This window comes from Loxodonta africana, chromosome 7 (assembly GCF_030014295.1).
Source record: "Loxodonta africana isolate mLoxAfr1 chromosome 7, mLoxAfr1.hap2, whole genome shotgun sequence".
Lineage (NCBI taxonomy): Eukaryota > Metazoa > Chordata > Mammalia > Proboscidea > Elephantidae > Loxodonta > Loxodonta africana.
In genome coordinates this window covers 121,585,219-121,608,511 of record NC_087348.1, presented here as the reverse complement: position 1 = coordinate 121,608,511, position 23,293 = coordinate 121,585,219, and the positions used below count along the sequence as shown (strand labels likewise).

General features: G+C 37.4%; 1 protein-coding gene across 1 annotated transcript in view; it reads right to left on the bottom strand.

Annotated features, from left to right (window-relative positions):
• CEP126 (centrosomal protein 126) overlaps nt 1-22,462 on the bottom strand; it is a 72,132-nt gene extending 49,670 nt beyond the window's left edge. Inside the window, exons 1-2 of the mRNA XM_023554738.2 lie at nt 22,161-22,462; nt 12,655-12,774 (exon numbers count right to left, since the gene is read on the bottom strand). Of these exons, the coding sequence (XP_023410506.2) occupies nt 12,655-12,774; nt 22,161-22,288 (248 nt within the window). The 5' untranslated portion in view covers nt 22,289-22,462. The remainder of the gene's footprint in view (nt 1-12,654; nt 12,775-22,160) is intronic.
• Nucleotides 22,463-23,293: the final 831 nt, after the last annotated feature.

Genomic DNA, 23,293 nt, shown 5'->3' with positions numbered 1-23,293 from the left:
TGAGAGAATACGCTTCTGCTTGTTTAAGCCATCCACCTGTGGCGGTTCTTTTATAACAGCACTAGGTCACTAAGACAGAATTTGGTACTGAAGAGTGAGGTGCTGTTCTAACAGATACATAAAATGTGGAAGTGGTTTTAAAACTGAATAGATAGAGGCTGGAAGAGTTTTAAAGTGCCTAGTAGTAAAAGCCTAGATTGCCCTGAAAAGACTGTTGGTGGGATTATGAACATCAAAGACAATTCTGGTGAGAATTCAGAAGGAGATGAGGAAAGCTGTTATGCTGGAGACGGTGCAGACGGCGAGACGCAGCAGCAGCTGACCCATGGAGTGGGAGAGCTGAGTGCCTTCTGGCTGAAGTTTACTGGTGGAGTGGGGTGCCTCCAGGCACTGATTGGTGGAGCTAAAGAACTTTGGAACACTTGCCCCAGCAGGGCAGATGCAGGGGGAGAGGCCTGAAGGCTTAGAGGCCAAGGAACCAGGAAGCAGAAGTTGAAGAGACAAGGAACACAGGAAGCAGAGCTACCCCACTCTCAAAGGATAGGGCCATGACTTCTGGAGTCTCAAAGGGTGGAGGTGCCACTCAGATGGTCAAAAGAATGTTATAGCAGCACTAGATAACTAATACACAGGAGGTAGTGGTGGTGCCACAGGCGGGGAAGAAATTTTTTACTTCCCAAAGTAATCTCCTTTAAGAATCTCACAAGGTCTTTGATATCAAGCATGTGTCCTCAATATTAAGTAATATACAATGCAAATGCAGCTTTAATTTTCTTCTTTCAAACTAATTTCTCCCTCTAAGCCCCTCCTTACAGAGACATTGCAGCGGCACTGTCCGTTAGAAATAAAATGTGAGCTATGTAATTTTAAATTTTCTAATAGTCATATTAAAAGAAGGTAAAAATAATTTAATAATACATTTTATTTAACTGGATATATCAAAAATATCCTTTCAACATGTAATCAGTATAAAACTTATTGATGTATTTTATATATATATTTTTTGTACTAAGTGTCTCAATTTGTCTCTGACTGAGGGTCTTATGCTTTCTTTTAGTCTGTCATGATGTATATGAAGTTGTGGTAGGTTAAGTTGTTAGACTGAAAGTAAGGTAATGCTCCCTGTCTTAAGGTCTACTTTGGCTGATATTAATATAGCCAAACAAGTTTCTTATGCTTATGCTCTACAACCTAACCTAACCCATTGCCGTTGAGTCGATACCAACTCATAGCGACCCTATAGGACAGAATAGAACTGCCCCCTAGGGTTTCCAAGGAGCACCTAGTAGATTTGAACTGCCAACTTTTAGTTAGCAGCCAAGCTCTTAACCACTGTGCCACCAGGGTTTCCTATGCTTTATAATGCTTTATAGTAAGTTTTAAAATAAGGTAGTGTGCATCCTCCAATTTTGTTTTTCTTCAAGATTGTTTTACCTATTCTATGTAACTGTTTTTCCATATAAATAAACCTAACTGAGATTTGAGTAGAACTGAAAGGTCAATTCATCTGGAAGATATAAAAATCATATATGTATCTAATAAAAGTTTATTAAAGGGAAAAATTGACAAATCTGCAATCATAGTTGTAGATTTTAACACCTCTCTCTTCGTAATTTATAGAACAGCCAGACCAAAAAAATTAATAAGAATACAGAAGATTGGAAAAACACTATCATCATTGACATAATTGATATTTATAGAACAATTATTTATACCCAATGACTGTAATGAACATTCTTTTCAAGTATACCATAATAAGTCTTACGTTTGGTCATTAAATAAATGTCAATGAATTTCATAAGATTAAAATTTACAGAATATGTGCTGTGAAATACACCATTTTACAAATACAATTAAATTAGAAATCTGTTTAGATATCTTAAAAAAGCTCCAAGTGGCTGGTAATTGAAGAAACATATTTCGAAATAAGCCATGGGTCAAAGAAGAAATCAAAAAGGAAATAAGAAAACATTTGAACTACATAAAAATGAAAAATACAGCCTATCAAAATTTGTTAAATGCAATTAAAAGAGTGTTTAGAGGAAAAATTATAATCTTAAATGCTTGTATCAGAAAAGGAAAAAGGTTTAAAGTCAATTATTTTGGTTTCCACTTTAAGAAGCTAGGGAAGAGCAAATTCATCCTAAAAGAAGAAGAAAAAAAAAAAAAAACCGACAAGAGAAGAAACCAATGAAATAGTAAATTAAAAGTAGAGATAATTTACAGACAAGAAGATATTAATAAAACTGATAAACTCTTAGCAAGAATGATGGGAAAAAGACGGCAAACACAAATTATCAATGTTATGAGTGAAAGAGAAGATATCATTAGGAATACCACAGACATTAAAAGAATAATAGGAATAGGAGACTTTTATAAAACAGAAGGAACCCTGGTAGCACAGTGGTTAAGTGCTCAGCTGCTAACCTAAAAGTTAGTACTTTGAACCTACCAGCTGCTCTGAGGGAGAGAGATGTGGCAGGTAGTCTGCTTCCTCAAAGATTACAGCCTTGGAAACCCTACGGGGCAGTTCTACTCCGTCCTGTAGGGTTGCTATGAGTTGGAATTGACTCAGTGGCAACAGGATTATAAACAACTTTATGTCAATAAATTAAACAATTTAGATAAAATGGACCATTTCTTGAAAGACAAAATTTACCAAAACTGACAGAGAAGAAAAAAAAATTATAAGGAACTCTATATTTACTAATACAATTTAATTTGTAATTAAAAAGCTTGACACAAAGAAAATCAAGGTCCAGATATTTTACTAGTATTTTCTGTCAAACATTTCAAGGAGAGACAATAATCATATACAAACTTTTTCAGAATACAGAAGTGGCATTTACAATAGCATCACAAAATACAAAACACTTAGGAGTAAATTTATAAAAGACATTCAGGACCTCTACATTGAAAACAAGAAAATGATGCTGGGAAAAATTAAAGAAGTTTAAAAAAAGGAGAGGTATGCCATGTTCATGAATTTCATAAATTGCAAGACTCAATATTGTTATGATATCAGTTCTTCCCATACTGATCTATAGATTCATGACAATTCTACTCAAAACCCAATTAGGTTTATTTATATGGAAAAATAAGTACTTAGAATAGACAAAACAATCTTGAAGATAAACAAAATTGGAGGACAGTCACTACCTTATTTCCAAGCTTACTATAAAGCAGTGGTTCTCAGCTGAGGGCAAGTCTCCCCCCCTTTCCCTCAGTGGACATCTAGTAATGTCTAGAGACTTTTTTTCTTTCAAGTCCCTTCTATCATCTTACTGCCTTTTTTTTTTTTTAAATTGTACTTTAGATGAAGGTTTACAGAACAAACTAGTTTCTCATCAAACAGTTAATACACACATTGTTCTATGACAGTGGTTAACAATCCCATGACATGTCAACACTCTCCCTTCTCAACCCTGGGTTCCCTAATACCAGTTTTCTTGTTCCCTCCTGCCTTCCAGTCCCTGTCCCAGGGCTGATGAGCCCCTGTAGTCTTGTTTTGTTCCATGGGCCTGTTCAATCTTTGGCTGAAGGGTGAACCTCAGGAGTGACCTCATTACTAAGCTGAAAGGGTGTCCGGGGGCCGCTCTCTCAGGGTTTCTCCAGTCTCTGTCAGGACAGCAAGTCTGGTCTTTATTTCTGAGTTAGAATTTTGTTCTACATTTTTCTCCGGCTCTGTCCAGGACCCTCTATTGTGATCCCTGTCAGAGCAGTCAGTGGTGGTAGCTGGGTACCATCTTGTTGTACTGGACTCAGTCTGGTGGAGGCTGTGGTAGTTGTGGTCCATTAGTCCTTTGGACTAATCCTTCCCTTGTATCTTTAGTTTTCTTCATTTCTGGAGACATTTTTGATTGCCACGACTGGGAGGTGCTACTGGCATCTAGTGGGTAGAGGCTAGGGATGCTGCTAAACATCCTACAATGTTCAGGATAGAGCCCCCCGTCCCTCAACAAAGAATTACTCACCCAAAAAGTTAATAGTATCGCTGTTTAGAATTACTGCCATAATGCTACAATAATCAAGACAATGTAGTATTGGTATAAGGTTAGACAAACAGACCAATAGAAAAGAAAATGGAGTCCAGATCAGAGATTGAGATGCCTGAAACTGGAATTTGGAGATGGAGGAGTAACTGATAAAAAAAAAAAAAGTCCAGGAAATATCTAAGGGAGTGAGTAGGTGAGATAAGGCACCACTGAATGAAGTTCAAGAAAGTGACAGGACAGTAGGTTGGATGGATGGTGTATGTAGGTATTGAAATTACCAAGAATGATCACTGAAGTAGTGGTAGGGAGACAAACAGTGAGGTAGGTGCTAAAACTTTAAAGGAATGACACAGAGAATCTGTGAGAACTGCAATAAGGAGAGGTAGTGATGAGCAGTATAGTCTGGTAGCAAGTGCTTTAGAAGAACTGGGGGACTTTTAGGGAGAAGGGGGAGCTTTGTGAGAAGCTCTAATGGGACCAGGGATGACTCCTTATTTCTTATTCTATTTATCAAATATTTACTAGTCTTTTCACACTTTCCACAATATCATCTTCTACCTCACTCTCACATCTTTTATCATAGAGACAATAGAAATCATAAGCAAAGAACTTGTTACATACCTAAAAAATTACTTGCATCTGTATTTACCTCATTTTGAGGTTCTAGGGACAGTTTCTAATACAACAGCATATTTTCAATTGCTTAAGTCTTAATATTTTTATGTGTAAGTTTTCCATGTTTACTTTATTCACAAAGGCGTTGTATATGTGGGTAAGTGTTTATAGATAGACTTTTGTATGTTGGTTTGGGGAATATCATCAGTATGTTGGTTTGGGGAATGAAATAGAAAGGAACTTTGGGGAAAGGCCACTGGCAAAGGAAAATTCATGTCACTACATACAAAGTTTAAAATCAGGAAAGGTGTGTGTCAGGGTTGTATCCTTTCAACATACTTATTCAATCTGTACGCTGAGCAAATAACTCGAGAAGGTGGACTATATGAAAAAGAACACAGCATCAGGATTGGAGGAAGACGCATTAACAACCTGTGATATGCAGATGACACAACCTTGCTTGCTCAAAGGGAAGAGAACGTTGAAGCACTTACTTGAAGATCAAAGACCACAGCCTTCAGTATGGATTACACCTCAACATAAAACAAAAATCCTTACAACTGGACCAATAAGCAACATAATGAATAATGGACAAAATATAGAAGTTGTCAAGGGTTTCATTTTACCTGGAGCTACAGTCAATGCCCATGGAAGCAGCAGTCAAGAAATCAAAGGATGTACTGCATTGGGCAAATCTGCTATAAAAGATCTCTTTAAAGTGTTGAAAAGCAAAGATGTCACTTTGAGGATTAAGGTGTGCCTGACCCAAGCCATGGTATTTTCAGTCACCTCATAAGCATGTAAAAGCTGAACAATGAATATGGAAGACTGAAGAATTGATGCCTTTGAATTATTATGTTGGTGAAGAATATTCAATATACCACGGACTGCCAGAAGAATGAACAAATCTGTCTTGGAAAAAGTACAGCCAGAATGCTCATAAGAAGCAAGGATGGCAACACTTCATCTCACATACTTTGGATATATTATCAGGCGGGACCAGTTCCTGGAGAAGGACATTATGCTTGGTGGAGAGTCAGCAAAAAAGAGGAAGACCCTTAATGAGATGGATTGACACAGTGGCTGCAACAATGTGCTCAAACATAGCAAAGACTGTTGAGGATGGCGCAGGACCGGGCAGTGTCTCATTCTGTGTACCAAGGATTGCTATGAGTCAGAACCGACTTGATAGCACCTAACAACAACAACAACAAGAACAACATCTAAGGTGACCTGTGAAAAATGGAAAAATAATAATAAACATTCATTAACTGCTAACTATGGGCAGGCATTGTATATGCTAAGAATTACCTCATTTTATGCCATAACAGCTCTCTGACGTATTTTACAGATAAAAAAAACTGAATCTTAAAAAGGCTAAGTAATTCATTCAGTGTCACATAACCACAAAGTGAAAGAACTGGAATTCTAAACTAGGCAGTCTGCCCTTGCCTGGTTTGTAACCACCCTATTATATGATGTTGTTGTCAGGTGCCTGTATCTATACCTATACACTAGATAACAGCATTTTTGTAATTTTTCTCTTTTCCGTCAAAGCACCCCCACCCCCAACACCCACACATAACACAAATTTGTCCTCTCATGGAACAATAAGCCTAACTTTATCATAGTATTCATCTCATTAAATTGTAATTATTTATGTATTGTTTATTAGTTTCTAAGTGCCATAAGGACAGTGTCTGTGTCAGCACACAGCATAGTGCTTGGAAAATGGCAGGCACTCGGTAGACTTGTTGAGTAAGAGAATGAATTACATTTGGTCAGTCTTCCCCCATCAGACTCTAAGTTCATAGAGTGTAAGAATTGAAATTTTAACTTCTGAAATTCCTTGGCTTAACACAAAGCTTTGTACCTGGAAGATGCTTAATAATTGCTGAATGAATGCTTGATCATATTTCAACTTCAAATATGATCAGAACACTTTTGAAAGCATTTATCTATTATTTTGATGGAATGATTTATCTGCTGGGGACATAACAGTAGGTAAAATAAACATGGTCCATATAGTTATTTATAATCTAGTGGGACAAACTAACAAAAACCAAGTAAACAAAGAATTGTTAATTGTCATAAGATGCTATGAAGTAAAGAAACTCTAATATGAGCCAGGGGAACCTAGTTTAGATAAGGTAAACAGGGAATATTTCTCAGGAGACATGGCATTTAAGCCAACATGTTCAGAATAGAGACCAGTCATACAAAGAATGGTGAAAAGAATGCTGCAGGCACAAGAAATAGCATGCAAAGGCCTGGAGGGGTGTGCGCGTGTGTGTGTGTGTGTGTATGGGGGTGTGTGTGTGTGCGCGCGCGTGCGTGGGTGGGGGACCAGAGAAGGGACTTAGCATGTTTGAGAAATTGAGAGGATATCACCAGTTTAACAACGTTTGCCAACGGGGAATGACAGATGTATTTCTAAACCTAAGAGGTGGTATCCTCCTTGTTATAATCAGGAAGTCATTTTGATAGCAAATTATCATCACTGATATTTCATACTGTTCCACATTGGCCCCATTCTCAGGGCTAAAATGCACAGAGAAAGTACTCATAGTTTCATACAGCACTTGCCAGGACCACAGGAAATAAAGCCTATGTTAGTCTGAATCAAATTGAACCAGGGATGGAATAGAACCAACAAGCAGAAGTTTTCACTCCTGAATTCAATAATAGGCCCCATAAGTCTTAGTAAGCCATTTTAGCAATGGTTAATATGATTTTTCCTTTACTCGTTTAATGACTAGTTACTGAGTTCCTTTTATGCTAGCTACTATGTACCAGGCACTCTGGTAAGTCCTGTGGGAACAGAAGGAACTGGTGGTCAAAACTGGTAAGTTCCTCTACCATTGCAGAACTTGGAGTTGGAAAAGTGTGTTGCTGCTTTCCATTAACTCTGGAATTAGCCCTTTTTACAGAGGAAACATAGTCTGCCTGAGCCACTTTGGAAGGGTCTACTTACATGTGCAATTCTGCCCCATGGAACATGGAGAACACCTTGGTTCAAAGTGTGCCACCTCATCAATTGATGGCCATATGCCAAACTGTTTGTGCTGGTTTCCCAGAACTCAACAGCTATGGGATATCATGTTCTTCCGTTGAAATACTCTTAAATAGTGAACAAATAATCATCATGGCAACAACTTTCTTTAACAATGACACCTAAGCAGTGGTATTGAGAGTACTTGAGGTCATGGAAGACATAGACAGCACTGGAGCACTTGCCTTTTGTGATGCATTTCTTTTTTTCTGGATGGAATCATATTTCAGATTTAGGTAGCTACAACTTTCTATAGATATGATCAAACTTAAGTTTGAAACACAACCACAGCTCAAGATAATTAGAAATTTAAAAAATTGAAAAATAGCCAACAAAGTATCACTTTCAAATAAAAAATACAAGGGAGAAGAAATAGTTTTTAGGAATAGAACATATAACATTTTTAACAAACAATAATCCCAACAGCCTATAAGAAATAAACAAGACTATACTGTGAGTTTTCATTGCTTGGCAAAGAAACATATGTGTGTCTAAAGTTACTAATCTCACACTTGCCAGGACTGAAAATTAATTGAAATCCCTAAAATCTAGACCTGAATATTTTCCAACTGATTGTTTTTCACTTGACTGAAAAAGAAAACAAATGAAAAGTAAAAAATGACCCATAAAACATTATATGAGGGGAAAATACCCAATCAACAAAGATCTATATTCTGAGTTACCAGAAAGAATTAGCAATATTCACAATACAAAGAAAAAATATAGTAGTACCTCACTTTTCCAAAGGCTGAGGTGTCAGCCAAATAAACATGCCAATAACAATTAACTAAAGTTCATAAATTTTAATCATAAAAGTCTCATAAGTCCTTATGCACAGTCCATATATTATTATTTTTCATTGTTGTTGAAAGTATATCCAAAAAAACATACACCAATCCAAGAATTTCGACATGTACAATTCTGTGGCCCTGATTACATTCTGAGTTGTGTAACCATCCACACCCTCCTTTTCTGAATTATTCCTCCCCCAGTAACAAACTCACTGTCCCCCAAGCTTCCTATCTGACCTTTTGAGTTGCTGCTGTTGATTTGGTCCCCTATAGACAGTTCTTCAAAAGAGCATGATGCTCAAGGCAAACATTCTTTACTAATTAAGCTAACCTATTGTTTTTTTATTGTTTGGTTTAAAGAAGACATCAAAGGATATTTTTGGTTTAAGGTTTAAAGATTATCTCAGGACAACAGTTTGAGGGGATTCATCTAACTTCAGTGGCTTCAGAATGTCTCAACTCCATGAGAATCTGGAATTCTTTTCTGCATTTTTTCCCTTTTGATCAGGATTATATAGAATCTTTGATCAAAACGTTCAAAAATGGTAGCTGGAACAGCCCATTTATTCTCAGATTTAGTTCTAATATAATTCTCTGTAGAAATCTCAAAAAAGAAAGGTTAGGTTCCACAGACAAGGTCATTATGTAAAAATTGGTATTATGTGAAAATGGAGGATGGCCACATTGGATCCCAAAATGGAGGATGACTACATCATTATATAACTGCCAAATTATGTTATTATGTAACTGCCAAATTACCTTATTACATAACTGCCAAAGCACCGAGAATCATGGCCCAGCCATGTTGACACATAACCTTAACCACTATAGCCAGCGTTACTATCGCCTCGCACGCACCACAGCATACACCGCCAGGTGTACGTCATTAATGTGCAAAATAGTAGGATAGCAGATTTTTACTACTGTTGTAAATGTGAATTGTCAGATAACAAGATAGTCGATAATTGAGGAGTAGGTGCACTAACATCAAAAAGAAACAACTTCTGCTTCCGAGATGTCGGAGTAGACACTTTTTGCTATTCCTCCCACTAAGTACAACTAAAAACTCTGGATATTATATATAACACAAACACAAGAAGACTCTAAAAGGTGGAGAGAAGGAGGCAGGCTGGCTAGGGACCTCTGGACCTGAGGAATGACATGGTAAGTTCCCTGGGCTTTCTTTTTGCTTCATATATCCCCAAATGTGGAGCAGAAGAAGCTGGCGACTTGAAAATGTTAACATGCTCAGGTCATACACTAAAACTTATGAAAGCCAGAACCTGTATAAGGTGGAAACCTATCAGAGAAGGAAAAGTAAAATATTTTCCACTAAAACAAACGATAGAAAAGTGGTAAGACCACACACTTGTCAAAGCTGGAAAACTTGCGAGACCTAGAAAAATAAGGCAGTCCCATCAAGTATCGGCTCTCACAGGTTTCACTGTAGCTTAGTTTACATTATACTGTTTCAAACTATCTAAAGACTCTCTTTGAACTCTTAAAAACTTACTTAAATTTCTTTTCCTCATGAATTTATGTTAAATTATATTATTCCCATTTTCTAAATGTTAATTGTAGAATGGATTAAACAAATAAATTCTTCTGACATAATGCTGAATCAGTGGTATTCAATAAGCTACGCTTGTTGCGAGAATAACTGTCTGCTTGCGTATTTACCAAATATAGTTTTGAGCAGTAGACTGAAGGGCATATAAGAATTAAGGCCATTTATTTCCTTTATGTTTGTGTGTATACTAAAACTGGAAGAAAGGCCTGGTGATCTACTTCCAAAAACTCAGCCACTGAAAACCACACGGAGCACATCTATTCTGCACACAAGAGGTTGCCCTGGGTTGGAACTGGCTTGACAATAGCTAATGACAACAACACAAAGCAGCATATTAGGAAGTTACCTGAGGATGTGCTCTGGAAAACTAATGGGGTCAAACAGAAGAAGGGACAACATGGGAGGCAAGAAACTGTAGCTCTAAAAAGACACAGTGCCACTTGTGCCTGTTGGAGTAGGAGGATAAAGGGAGGCCTTTGGAGGGAAAGAGGAGGCTTATTGAATAGCTACTGAGAAAGTGGAAAACTTGAGAATATAATAAAAGCACAGAATGCAAGAAAAAAAAAAAAACCTCAACCAAAAATAAATGCAATAAAGTAGTAAATAAGAAGAAAATGAAAACATGCATGATTTTAAGCAATTAATGGAAATAAGAGCACATAGAAGCATTTTACTTTGAGAAGTACTGGGGACACAATACTAAAAATGTCAAAGTATATATGCAAGCCTTCTATTTCACAAAGCAATTCAATTACTGGAAAATATTGACAAACATTAATTTATTAATCAATAAAATAAACTTAATAAGCAAGAATAACTTGTGCCAAACACTGTGATATTTTTACGTATGTTCTCAAATATTCCTCTTCATTACCTTTGCTCTATATAACAACCTCTTGAACTAGATGTTATTAATTCCAATCATAATTGAGAAAAACTGAAGCTGAAAGAGACTATGTAACTTGCTGTAATTCACAAAAACCAAGCTAGGATTTAAACCTAGATCTCTGACTCCAAAGCCCTTCAACATATAATTATTCACCTTTATTTACTGAACACCTATTTTGTGCCTTTCATAGTTCCCTTCAGGAGATAAAAGGTAAGAGTAAAACAAAAACAAATACATGAAAAACAAAAACTAAAAAATAAGTTTCATTAAAGAATTTCAACTACATGAAAACAATGAAAGGGTAATATAAAGAAACATATAACACCAGAAAAAAACACAGGGAAACAATTTTATATTTGCCAAATGGGATTTGTTTGCAACATATGCCAATGATGTAGTTAGTAAACTCTAGGGGTTTTCTGTTCTTCATGTACTGAAGAAATGACAAGGCAGAAAAACCAACAGTAAAAAATGCCAAAATCACTCTGTCTCAAAATAAAAAAATCTAATAATTAAAAAAATCTTTAAAAATGATAAGCAGTGATTGCGTGGTTTGTATTTCTATTTTATTTTGGGTTCCAGTTTCCATGGAAAGCTTTTTTTCTTTTTCTCACATTTACTCTATTATTAATATTCCTCCCCATTTTTCTGATTGGATGAATGAAGGTAGCACATACAGACAAATAATATTGAAGTGAATAATAAATCAAAATCACAGTGCATTCCATTTGTCATGGATTGAATTGTGTCCCTCCAAAATATGTGTCGACTTGGTTAGACCACGATTCCCAGGATTCTGTGATTGTCCTTCATTATGTGGTTGTAATTAGGGAGGATTAGGGTGGGATTGTAATAGCACCGTTACCCAGGTCACATCCCTAAAGGGAGTCTCCCTGGGGTGTGGCCTGCACCATCTTTTATCTCTCACGAGATAGAAGGAAAGGGAAGCAAGCAGAGAATGGGGACCTCACACCACCAAGAAAACAGTGCAGGGAGCAGAGAGTGTCCTTTGGACCTGAGGTTTCTGCGCTGGGATACTGCTCCCAGACCAAGGGAAGATTGATGACAAGGACCTTCCTCTAGAGCCAACAGAGAGAGAAAGCTTTCCCCTGGAGCTGACGACCTGAATTTGGACTTGTAGCCTACTAGACTGTTAAAGAATAAACTTCTCTTTGTTAAAGCCATCCACTTGTGGTATTTCGGTTACAGCAGCACTGGATGATTAAGATACCATTAGAAGCTAAATATCAACTAGCGAGCTTTTAATTCATCATAAAATGCTACAGAAAAAAGATAACACATTTTATATTCATTTTAGGAAGCATATAGACCAAACGTCAATTCCGACTCATAGCGACCCTAAAGGTCAGAGTAGAACTGCCCCATAGAGTTTCCAAGGAGTGTCTGGTGGATCTGAACTGCCGACCTTTTGGTTAGCAGCCATGGCACTTAACCACTATGCCACCAGGGTTTCCAGAAGTATATACGACCTTATAAAAACAGTTCTATGACGCGAAAAGACATTATGGTCACAGTCAGTGAACTAGACAATACACCACCATCCTTGTGCTTTAGGTAAAAAAACAATAATAAAATTTAGAAAGCCACAAGGATCTTAATCAGTATTTTATACATAAAGCATTGTCATTATTTAAGTTCATAAAATGCTACCAAGCAGAGAAATTATTAATTTACAATGTTTTTGAAAATTCTACACTTCTGAACAGAATATGGTTACTTACTTTTTTCTTCGGTTTGACTCCACAAAATATTTACGTGCACGATTTCGACATATTTTTTGTTGCTGCAGTAATATTTGGCGCTCTTCTTCTAAATTTTTCTCTAGATGGATTTTCATATCTCTGATAGTAGCATTAAGGACAATGGTTTATGTCTTTAGTGGATGAGTGTCAGTGCTGATGAATTTAACAGCCGGATACTAATGACGTAATGATGTTTTGTGGAATAATTATTTATATGTTCGCACATGATTGGCAGAGGCTTTATGTAAAAAATTGTGATTTGATATTAGAGCTCCAGACATATCTCACCTTTCCCTAGAAAAAAACTACTTTTCATAAGCCATGAGCTCAGATAAAGAGACTGCATATCTTTTCATTCATCATATAGATACTTGAATACTTAACTAGCAAGATACCATCTTAGGCATGTACATAGGAAAAGGAAAGGTTATATATTACTAGTAGAAAGTAGATGAATTAAACACTTCAATGGATTCTGTGAATCAACATTATGAAAGCTATATTCAATAAATAGCAATATAACTGGAACGATTGGGAAAATAGTTATTTACAAAGTTAATGATTTATTTATCGGTTCCAAAAAGAACAACAGGAAAACCATGCATAGTAATCTGTTTATCCAGAAAGCTGCCAAAGAAAATGAACATTTTGGTTATCCTAGTCATCCATTTGTTTGAAATTATATAAAATTTAGCTTTCTTTAAATACAATATATGGATGTGCTTAATTGATTTTCCAGTTTCATGTAGTTAAGTTTCAACTGTCATTACTAAATAACTATCAATTTTATCACAATATTTGTTTTTAATTAAAAAAAATGGTCATCTTGCATATCAGTTATCACTTTATCAGTATTCAGAGCCTCATCATTAGGCGTAGACATATAAGATATTGCACTGAAGTTACAGACTGTAGGACACACCTAGTTCCCTTTTGAGAACAAACAGCCTATTTTTTTTTTTAAATTTTTTTCCATAAAGTAGAGGCTCAAAATCCTCTTTAAGAGACTGAATCAAGCTTTTTTTTATATGCCATAAATTGATTAATCGTGGTAATACAGGATACAAGCAATACACTGACCAATAAATTATGCTGTACATAATTTGTTAATTCAAAATGTGTTCATTTCAGGATTCTACAACGCTTCTGAAGGAGCCCTGGTGACACAATGATTAAGTGCTCAGCTGCTAACCGAAGGCTGGCAAGAAGGTTGGCCATTAGAACCCATGAGCCGCTCCAGGATAAAAGACCTGGCAATTTGCTCCCATTAAGATTACAGCCTAGAAAACCCTATGGGACAGTTCTACTCTGTCACATGGGGTCACTGTGAGTCAGAATCTCCTCAACAGCACACACCACCACCACCACCACAGTGGTTCAGTGTAAATATTATATGTGTTAAAACATACAATTGACTGTATTGTATGTTTTAATACAATCAATTTACTTAAACTTTATGGTTGTTAGAACCTTTGCTAAGGGGGGATATTCTTTTTCAGTTACATTGCTATTTAACCACCTTTATGCCATTAGCCATAATTCATTTCACCTTGGATTTATTATGTAATTTGGCACCACCTCAACACAAACGTACCCACACATATTCAAACACATGATATTTTTACTTAGAGGTTTTTATTTTTTTTTCCTTTTGGAGGATTTATAAAAATTAAGCAAAAAGGGAAGGAAACCTGATTCTTTGCCAGCACAGAAACAGCTCAAGATTTATCTTGTTCTTCCTTAACAGAGGACTTTATTAGTAGAAGCCAGACTTGAAAAAGATGGCCAGCAACTGAAAGTCATAACACGGCAGTGGAGGAAAGGGAAGCTTTTTCCAGGGTACACAGGGGCAGCATTGTGTGTGTGTGTGTGTGCGTGCGTGTAGGGAAGGTGAGGGCAAGAAGGCGAGTCGCTTCACCTCAGGTGCGAAGCATGCAGGACAAAAAGTGCCTTAGGGAGATATAATTCTGTTCAACGCATCTGAAAAATCACAAATGTAACGTTTGTAATGTTTTGTCAACTATATGTTCTCGAATTTAATCAAAGTTACCTGTAAAAAAAAATATATGTATATATAATTTTTACCAGCTGAGTTATAAAGAATGCTGCATATTTTCGAAATATGTATTCAAGTTAAAATATTAAATGGCTGCTTAAATTTTTGTTTTTTTATACAGCTATACTGTAAAAGGAAGGTATTTCCATAAGAATCACTGTAAAAGACTTATTCAAAGGAAGGTAATTTTTATACACTTAACATCCTAAACTCCCCAAAATACTGTGGGTTGTAGGATTGGGTAAGTATCACATAATAACTAAAACCACAGCCCAAGCTACCCCACCTCCTCTGCACCTCTCCTTCTCCCAATTTAGTCCTGCAATTGGTTGTACATTTATGTTGTTTTAAATATGTTATCATCACAAATAACTATGTATCATACAGCCTATTTTCTTGTCTAATCTACTTTTTAAAAACTTTTTAAAGCATACCTTAATTCTATTCCTCCTCTATAACGTCTGCTACTGCCTTGTTTCAAACCTCTCACTTTCTTTCCTGGACTACCTCAGTAGTCTTCCAGCTCTTCTCCGAACTCAAACTTGCTGTCCTCCATTTGAACCTCCACAAATCCAGACAACCTTTCTTAAATGTAAATCTGATTGTTTCCCACTCTTCTCCTCCAAAAACTCCCTTCACCTTCATGATCAATTCCAAATTTCTTGGCCTAGTACATAAAGCATTCTATAATCCGGTTTGTTTTTCAGCTTCATTTCTCAATATTCCCCTAGATAAATTCTAACCTCCAACCACATGACTTGATAACATCTTCATGAGTATATCTATGTGTCTCCTCTACATTTCTGTAACTCCAATGCTTAGCATGATGTTTACAATGTAGAAATGGCTTAAAAGTTTGCTGAATGATATCCTTGGAGAAAATTCTCGGAAGTACATATATTAAAGGTATATGCATTTTTATGGCTTCGAGTGCATTAGAGACAAATTGATTTCTAAAGTGGTTATACAAATTTACATGCCATTGAAAATGTATGTATTCCTTGCTTATGGACTGGAAGACTTAATGGTGTGAAAATGTCAATACTACCCAAAGTGATCTATAGATACCATGCAATCCCAATCCAAATTCCAAAAACATTCTTTACTGAAATGGAAAAACTAATCACCAACTTTATATGGAAAGCCAAAGCATTACGGAAGAGAACAAACTAGGTTTCATGCTCCCTGATCTCACAACATACCATACAGCCACAGTATCAAAACAGCCTGGTACTGGTTCAATGACAGACACACAGACCAGTAGAACAGAATAAAGAACCCAGAAAAAAATCCATCAATCTATGGGCAACTGATTTTTGATACGGGGTCAAAGTTCACTCAATGGGGAAGAAACTGTCGCTTTAATAAATAGTGCTGGCAAAATTGGATATCCACATAGAGAAAAATTAAACAGGACCCATACCTCACATCAGACTCAAAAACTAACTCAAAATGAATCAAAAACCTAAATGTTAAAGCTAAAACTATAAAGTTCTTGGAAGAAAACACAGGGACAAAACTACAGGGCCTAATTTAAAACAAAACATAACTTAATGCATGAACAGCAGAAGTCAAATTAGATAACTGGGCCTCCTAAAAATTAAATATTTGTGCTCATCAAAAGAGTGAAAAAGACAACTTACTTTTTTTTTTTTTACAGACTGGGGAAAAAAACCTTTGAGAATGACATATCTGATAAGGGTCTAATCTCTAAAAAATATAGAAAACTTTAACAATTCAAAGACAAAAACACAAAGAATCCAATTTAAAAATGGGCAGAGGACATAAATGGACATTTCACAGGAGGACATTCAAGTGGCCAACAGATACATGAGAAAATGCTCACGATCATTAGCCATAAGAGAGATGCAAATCAAAACTACAATGAGATACCATCTCACCCCTGCAAAAATGGCACTGATTAAACAAAACAAAACAAAACAAAAGCTGATAAGGTTGCAGGGATATTCAAACCCTTATCCACTGCTGGTGGGATTGTAAAATGGTACAACCACTATGGAAAATGGTATGGCAGTTTCTTAAAAAAATAGAAATAGAACTAGAACTACCTTATGATACAGCACTCCCACTGCTAGGTAAATACTAAAGTCACAATCAGACATATGCACACTTACGTTCATTGCAGCACTATTCACAGTAGCAAAAAGATGGAAACAACCTAAGTGCCTGTCAACGGATGAATGAATAAACGAAATGTGGTACATACATACAATGGAATACTATGCAGCCATAAAGAATAATGATGAGTTCTGAAAATATAACATGGATGAAACTGGAGGAAATTATGCTGAGTGAAATAAGTTAATCACAAAAGGACAAATATTGTATGATCTCACTATTATAACAAGACAAGAGTAGGTATACATACTGAAACCAATGCTCACTGGTAGTACCAGGGATAGGAGTAGGGAGAAGCATTCACTCTCTAGATAGGAGACACTTGTTATTTTTGGGTACAGGAAATATAACACCAAATGTGGGTGAAGTATACACAGTTTGACCAAAGTAAATGATGTCACTAAGAAGTATGCCAGAAAAAAGGACATTTTTTGATAAATGCTAGGATATATACAACTTTGCAACAACAGCTAAATAATAGGAGTATGGATACATGTGTATGTATGTATGCATACAAGTGTATAGGTATGTATATATGTGTATATAGGTGGGGTATGTAGATGTATCTATATGCAGGTGTATATATAAGGGTATGCATCCCTATATATTCATATATACAATAAAGCACATAGGGGACACAAATACTGTCTTAGTCATCTAGGGCTGCTATAACAGAAATACCGTAAGTGGATGGCTTTAACATAGAGAAATTTATTCTCTCACAGTCTAGGAGGCTAGAAGTCCGAAATCAGGGCACCAACTCCAGAGGAAAGCCCTCTCTGTTGGTTCTGGAGGAAGGTCCTTGTGAACAATCTTCCCCTGGTCTAAGAGCTTCTCTGTGCAGGAATTCTGGGTCCAAAGGAAGTGCTCTGCTCCTGGTGCTACTTTCTTGGTGGTATGAGGTCCCCGTTTCTCTGCTAGCTTCTGTTTTATCTCTTGTAAGATAAAAAGTGATGCAAGTCACGCTCCAGGAAAATTCCCTTTACATTGGATCAAGGTTGTGACCTAATCCTCTTTAACATAACCTCATCTTGCCTCGCTAACCACAGGCAGAGATTAGGATTCACAACACATAGGAAAATTACAATCACAAAATGGAGGACAACCACTCAATACTGGGAATCATGGCCTAATTAAGTTTACACATATATTTTTGAGACACAATTCAGCCCATGACACATGGATATTTATTAAACATCTCGTGGGATTGGTTCACAGGGTCTGAAGGCTTAGGACCATAGTCTTGTGGGACAACCTAGTCAACTGACATGTTTTACATCCTAGTTTGATGAGTAGCATCTGGGGTCTTAAAAGCTTGGGAGCAGCCATCTAATATATAACTGTTTGTCTCTACGCATCCGGTGTAAAAGAGAATGATGGAAACCAAAGACTCAGAGATGAAACTAGTTCATGGGACTAATTACATGAACCACGACCTCCTCTACCCTGAGACCAGAAGAACTAGGTGGTGCCTGGCTACCACTACAGCCCATTCTGACCAGGAACACAATAGACGGATCCTGATAGACTGGGAGCAAAATGTGGAACAGTACTCAGATTCTTAAAAAGTCCAGACTTACTGGACCGGCCGAGACTGGAAGACTCCCCAAGACAACTGCCTTGAGATATTTTTTAAACCTTGAACCAAAACTATTCCCTGAGGTCATCTTTTAGTTAAATAACAGACTGGCTCACAAAATAAATAATATCACCCTTGCTCCTTAAAAAAAATCATCTGTATGAGACCAAACGGTCTAAAAAAATATGTATATCAATTTCAAAACCTCAGAAGAATAGGGTAATGTCAATTTTTTTTAGAAAGAGAGGTAGAAAACCATTATTATACATTAGCAAAATAGAATATGTCCCATGTTTGATTATTAATTTTTATTTTCTTCATTGGTGAATTGTCAGTTCAGACGCACTGGTCATCTACAGAAAACTTGATTTTTAAAAATCACTTTCAATAAATTCAATACAGATAGGATAGATATTAACCCTCTATTACAGTCAGTTCAAGTATTTTCTCCAGACATTCCCACTTTTATTTAATTATGCAGTTTCTCCTTACACTGGTTTTAATTTTTAAAATTACCTTTAAACACGTACAAAACATGGAATTCTATTTTCTGTTGGATTTCTTTAATAACTCTGCATTTATATTATATTTACCCTTTTTATTCAGTCCAAGTTAACTTTGGGATGTAGTATAAGGTGTGACACAAAGGTAGAGACAGTGAATATATATTAATGTTTTTAGAAGACTGAATCAGACAGATATTAAAACATAGCCAATAGGGTTCTTGTGATCAAAGAGTCTGTTAATTCTAAGTATAGGCAATCTCAGCATGTTTACAGGCTGTAGGGAAAGAAGGCCACTAGAAAGAAATTGAAAGTAAATTATGTGAGGTGGGGATAACTTATGATGCAGGGTTACTAAGAAGAGAAACCCAGTGCCATCGATTTGATTTCGACTCCTAGTGACCCTATAGGACAGAGTAGAACTGCCCTAAAGAGTTTCCAAAGGGATGGAAATAAGGGCACAAGTGAATGGATTCACCTTCTTAAAGTGAGTCTAGAGGGAAGGTGGGGAGGAAAAAAAAGACGTGGTAGAGTGGAGGGAGGGTGTAGGTGTGTGTTGTATGTTGGGAGGGACCTGAGGAAGTTCATGTCATCAATTAATTTTCTTACAAAGAAGTGGTAAGATAGTCTACTTCGAGTGGTGGAAGATGATAAAGATCCAGCATAGGCATTAAGATGAATAAGACAGGACCCTGCTCAGGTGAAGCTGGAAACCATGAATCTTCAATACTGCCACATTACACTGTTTTGTGACTTTTCTCAGGCAGTATTTTATTTTTCAAGTGAAGGAGTAGAGACGTAGGATTTTAGTAGTCTGGGTGGTTGAGGAAACTCTGGTGGCATAGTGGTTAAGTGCTACAGCTGCTAACCAAATGGTTGGCAGTTCAAATCCACCAGATGCTCCTTGGAAACTCTATGGGGTGGTTCTACTCTGTCCTGTAGGGTCACTACAAGTCGGAATCGACTTGACAGCAATGGGTCTGGTTTTGGTTTGGATGGCTGAAGTATGAGTGGTGCAGAGAATCAAGGATGTTAGTGAGAGCATAGTTCAGCTCAAGAATAGGATATAAACTGGGTAGGGAAGAAAGTATCAAGGTGGGTGCTATGATCAAATGGAGTTATTTGTGAAAAAAACAGGCATGGTATGAAGGGGGATATGAAACAATTTTCTTTAAATTCACTTTTTTAAAAAACAATTTGTATTTCTATTTAAATTTTTATAAAGGAGTGAAATGACAGAAAATTAGCAAATTTTAATCAGATGAATTTCTTAAGATTTTGCTTTTTTTATAGCTTTGAGAATCACAATATTCTGACTCAATGAGAAAACATCTTTGGCAGGAAACTGGATGGCCTCTGAATATTAAATTCTTATTCAGAAATCACGTGTAGAAGTTTTAGGAGTATGATTTCTTTTGTCCTATGATTTATGGTTTCCTTTTTTTTTTTTTTTAATTTAGTCACTCATTTAATGAATTTGAGTACATACTCTGTACCGGGTATTCAACGGGAAACATTACAGCCCCTAAGAACCTCCAAAATAATACTTACGAAGTTGTTTTAGTGTTTCTCCAACTAGTAAACATAATGATAGCTCTTGATTTAGTATCCTTAAAAAAAAGTGTTTATTATATTAAAAAAGTAATTCTTCTAGTCCCATTTAAAATCTTTATTACTAGCAAAAAAGTTGTTGAATTTTATCAAAGCCTCTTGGGCAGCTATTGAAATGATCTTTTACTACTTGCTTAATTTTAACTATATTTTTAGTAATATTTCTTTACAGAAAACCACCATTGCAGTCTGGAATAAAGTCTATTTAGTTGTGTTCATTCAATGTATTGTTGAATTCTATTTTCAAACGTTTTCTTTGATGTTTGTAATCAATGTTCATACCACATAAAGTTTAAAAAATTAAGTCTACGATTGTTTCATTAGTGGGAATAATGGAAAGATACTTTGTTAACGAGTCATTTGCAATGCTTTTCTATTTTCAATTTAGAAATAAATCAGGATCAGTGTAATAGGAATTCAGTGTCCAAGAAAATATAATGCCAAGGTGGCAGAGCAAAATTCATATAGGAATGATCCTATTTATTTCAGAGAACATCTTTGAGAGAATAGTTCTGAGGTCTAGCAGGGGCAAAAGCCAAAATGAATGGGGTTAACAATTAACAGAAAAAAAAGAACTAGAGGCTGCTATTGCTGGCTACCATTTTGAGAACGTGGGCACAGAAAGAAAAGACAAAGAAGGAATGGAAGCTTGAGGAAAACATCATCTGAGAAGGGATATTTTCCCATTAGTGAAGATCTCTACATACCTGTCTTCCTCACTAGATTTGCATTCCTAGCACCTAGCACAGAGTCTGCCGTAGAACAGACACTCAGAGAATAAAGCAACCTCCCAGAAGAAATGGGAAACAACAGATTTAGGAAGATGGGTTAATTTGGAAAGAGAAGACACTCCATTCTCTGACAAGAATGAAGGTGATTATACAGCACCATCACTGCCAACCAAATCCTTTGAGAGTACAAAGGTTAAATTCTAATTATCATAATATTCTCTAAAGGAATTAACATGGCTTACATATTTTAGAAAAACCAAAAAAATTCACATTAAAAAAACAAGTTTCTACAATGCAACCAACAGGAACATCAAAGACGAGCTAGGCCAATTTCTTAGGAGAAGAGTCAGAGATAATCCAGTTTGTGAAGCGTACAGGTCCTCTGCGTCCCATTTCCTCTCTGCTTTCTGACAACAGACGTGGCAGAGGATGGAAACAAAACAAATTATTCTGGTAAATGGATTAGGGGTGTGTTGGGCTAACGGTTAAAACGGACTCTTTCAGGACAACAAAATATTTTACTTATTTGTGCAATTCCCCTCTCTAAGTAGCATGATAAGGGGTGGATAATATGCAAGTAAAGAACATAACGGCATAATTCTAGAAGGCAAAAAGAATCTCTACATAATACCTGGTTCATGTATTTCAAAATTCGCAAAAATTTTACACCGAAGTTAAGGAATGGGGGTGGGATAAATAGGTGGTGGGGAAGCGGTCACAGAATTAGATAAGATGTTATAAATATCCGCACTAAGATGACTTTCTAGTTTCCATCACCTTGCGTCGGTGGCAATGATCTCACGGAAAAAAGGATCGGCCCTGTTTCCAACAGCGTTACCCCGGCAGCCCCCGGCTGGGAAGGATACAGGTTAGCGCCAAGTCTGTGACGCCCGCTGCTGTCCCGAGGGCAGAGGGGGGCTCTGGTGCGGGTGTCCGAGGATTCGGCGCCCAGGTCTGCCACCGCGCTCTGGGCCCCGGGCCTCCCGGCCAGCATCCTTCACCTCCGCGCCGCCGCCCCGCTCGCCCCTAGCGCCTCCTTCATGGCAGCTCCGGGTTCCTCCTCCTCCTCGGCCCCTCCCTGCACTCCGTCTCTCGAGCCCCTGGTCACGGGCGCGGAAGGGTCGGCTGCGGCGGTCCTGGCTCCCGCGCAGGGGCACTGGTAGCTGGGGCGGCGACGGCAGCTGCGGCGGTGGAGCTCTTGCCCGCTGACGCCGCCGCCATGTTGACAACCAGCCGACGCCGCGTCCTTCGCGACGGAAACCAGGGAGCCGGGCGAGGCGGCGTGGGGCAGGGCGTCCGAGGCAGCCAATAGGAGGCCCCAGCGGCTCTCCCAACCCACTCAGCTCAGAGCTCAGGAGCACGCGTTTGTGAGGGAAGGGAAAGCTGGATTTTGCTTTAGGGGTTGGGTGACTCAGTTCTATCTACCTTTTTTTTGTAGATGTTTTTGTTGGATATTGAGAGCGATGAAAGACAGTGAGATGCAGAATTCCCAGATACAGACAAATGTCACCCTTGAGGATAATTTGGGGTTGGGTTTGTTTAACTACCGAATCCCGTTGTGTTGTGAGTTGTCTTTTCTTGAGGCATCACTATCCCCAAACGCTCTCTTTAAAAAACTATAAAGTGGAAAATATCCTTCCCTACATTCTCTCACCCAGTCTATATTGCTTTTGCTATTCTCTTTTGTCTTCTTGCCATTGCCCCACTCATACAGTTTGCATTTCCCGGACCCCTAATGCCAGCTTATTGCTGCCAGATTCTGGAAATGGACCATCAACAACAACGTCAGCCTGGAAAGATGCCCAGATTTAATTTAACTTTGTTGGGTATCAGCTGGTCTCTCCTCTCTCGGCACCTCATTGGTTTGCCACACAGTATATTAACATTAAGAAGCCTGACTTGGTTTCTCAATTGCCACAATTGTCTGCTCCTATGTATCTGAATCTAAATATCCTGGGAAAATATGCCAAAGGAGACCATCATATTGAAACTGTTTGGC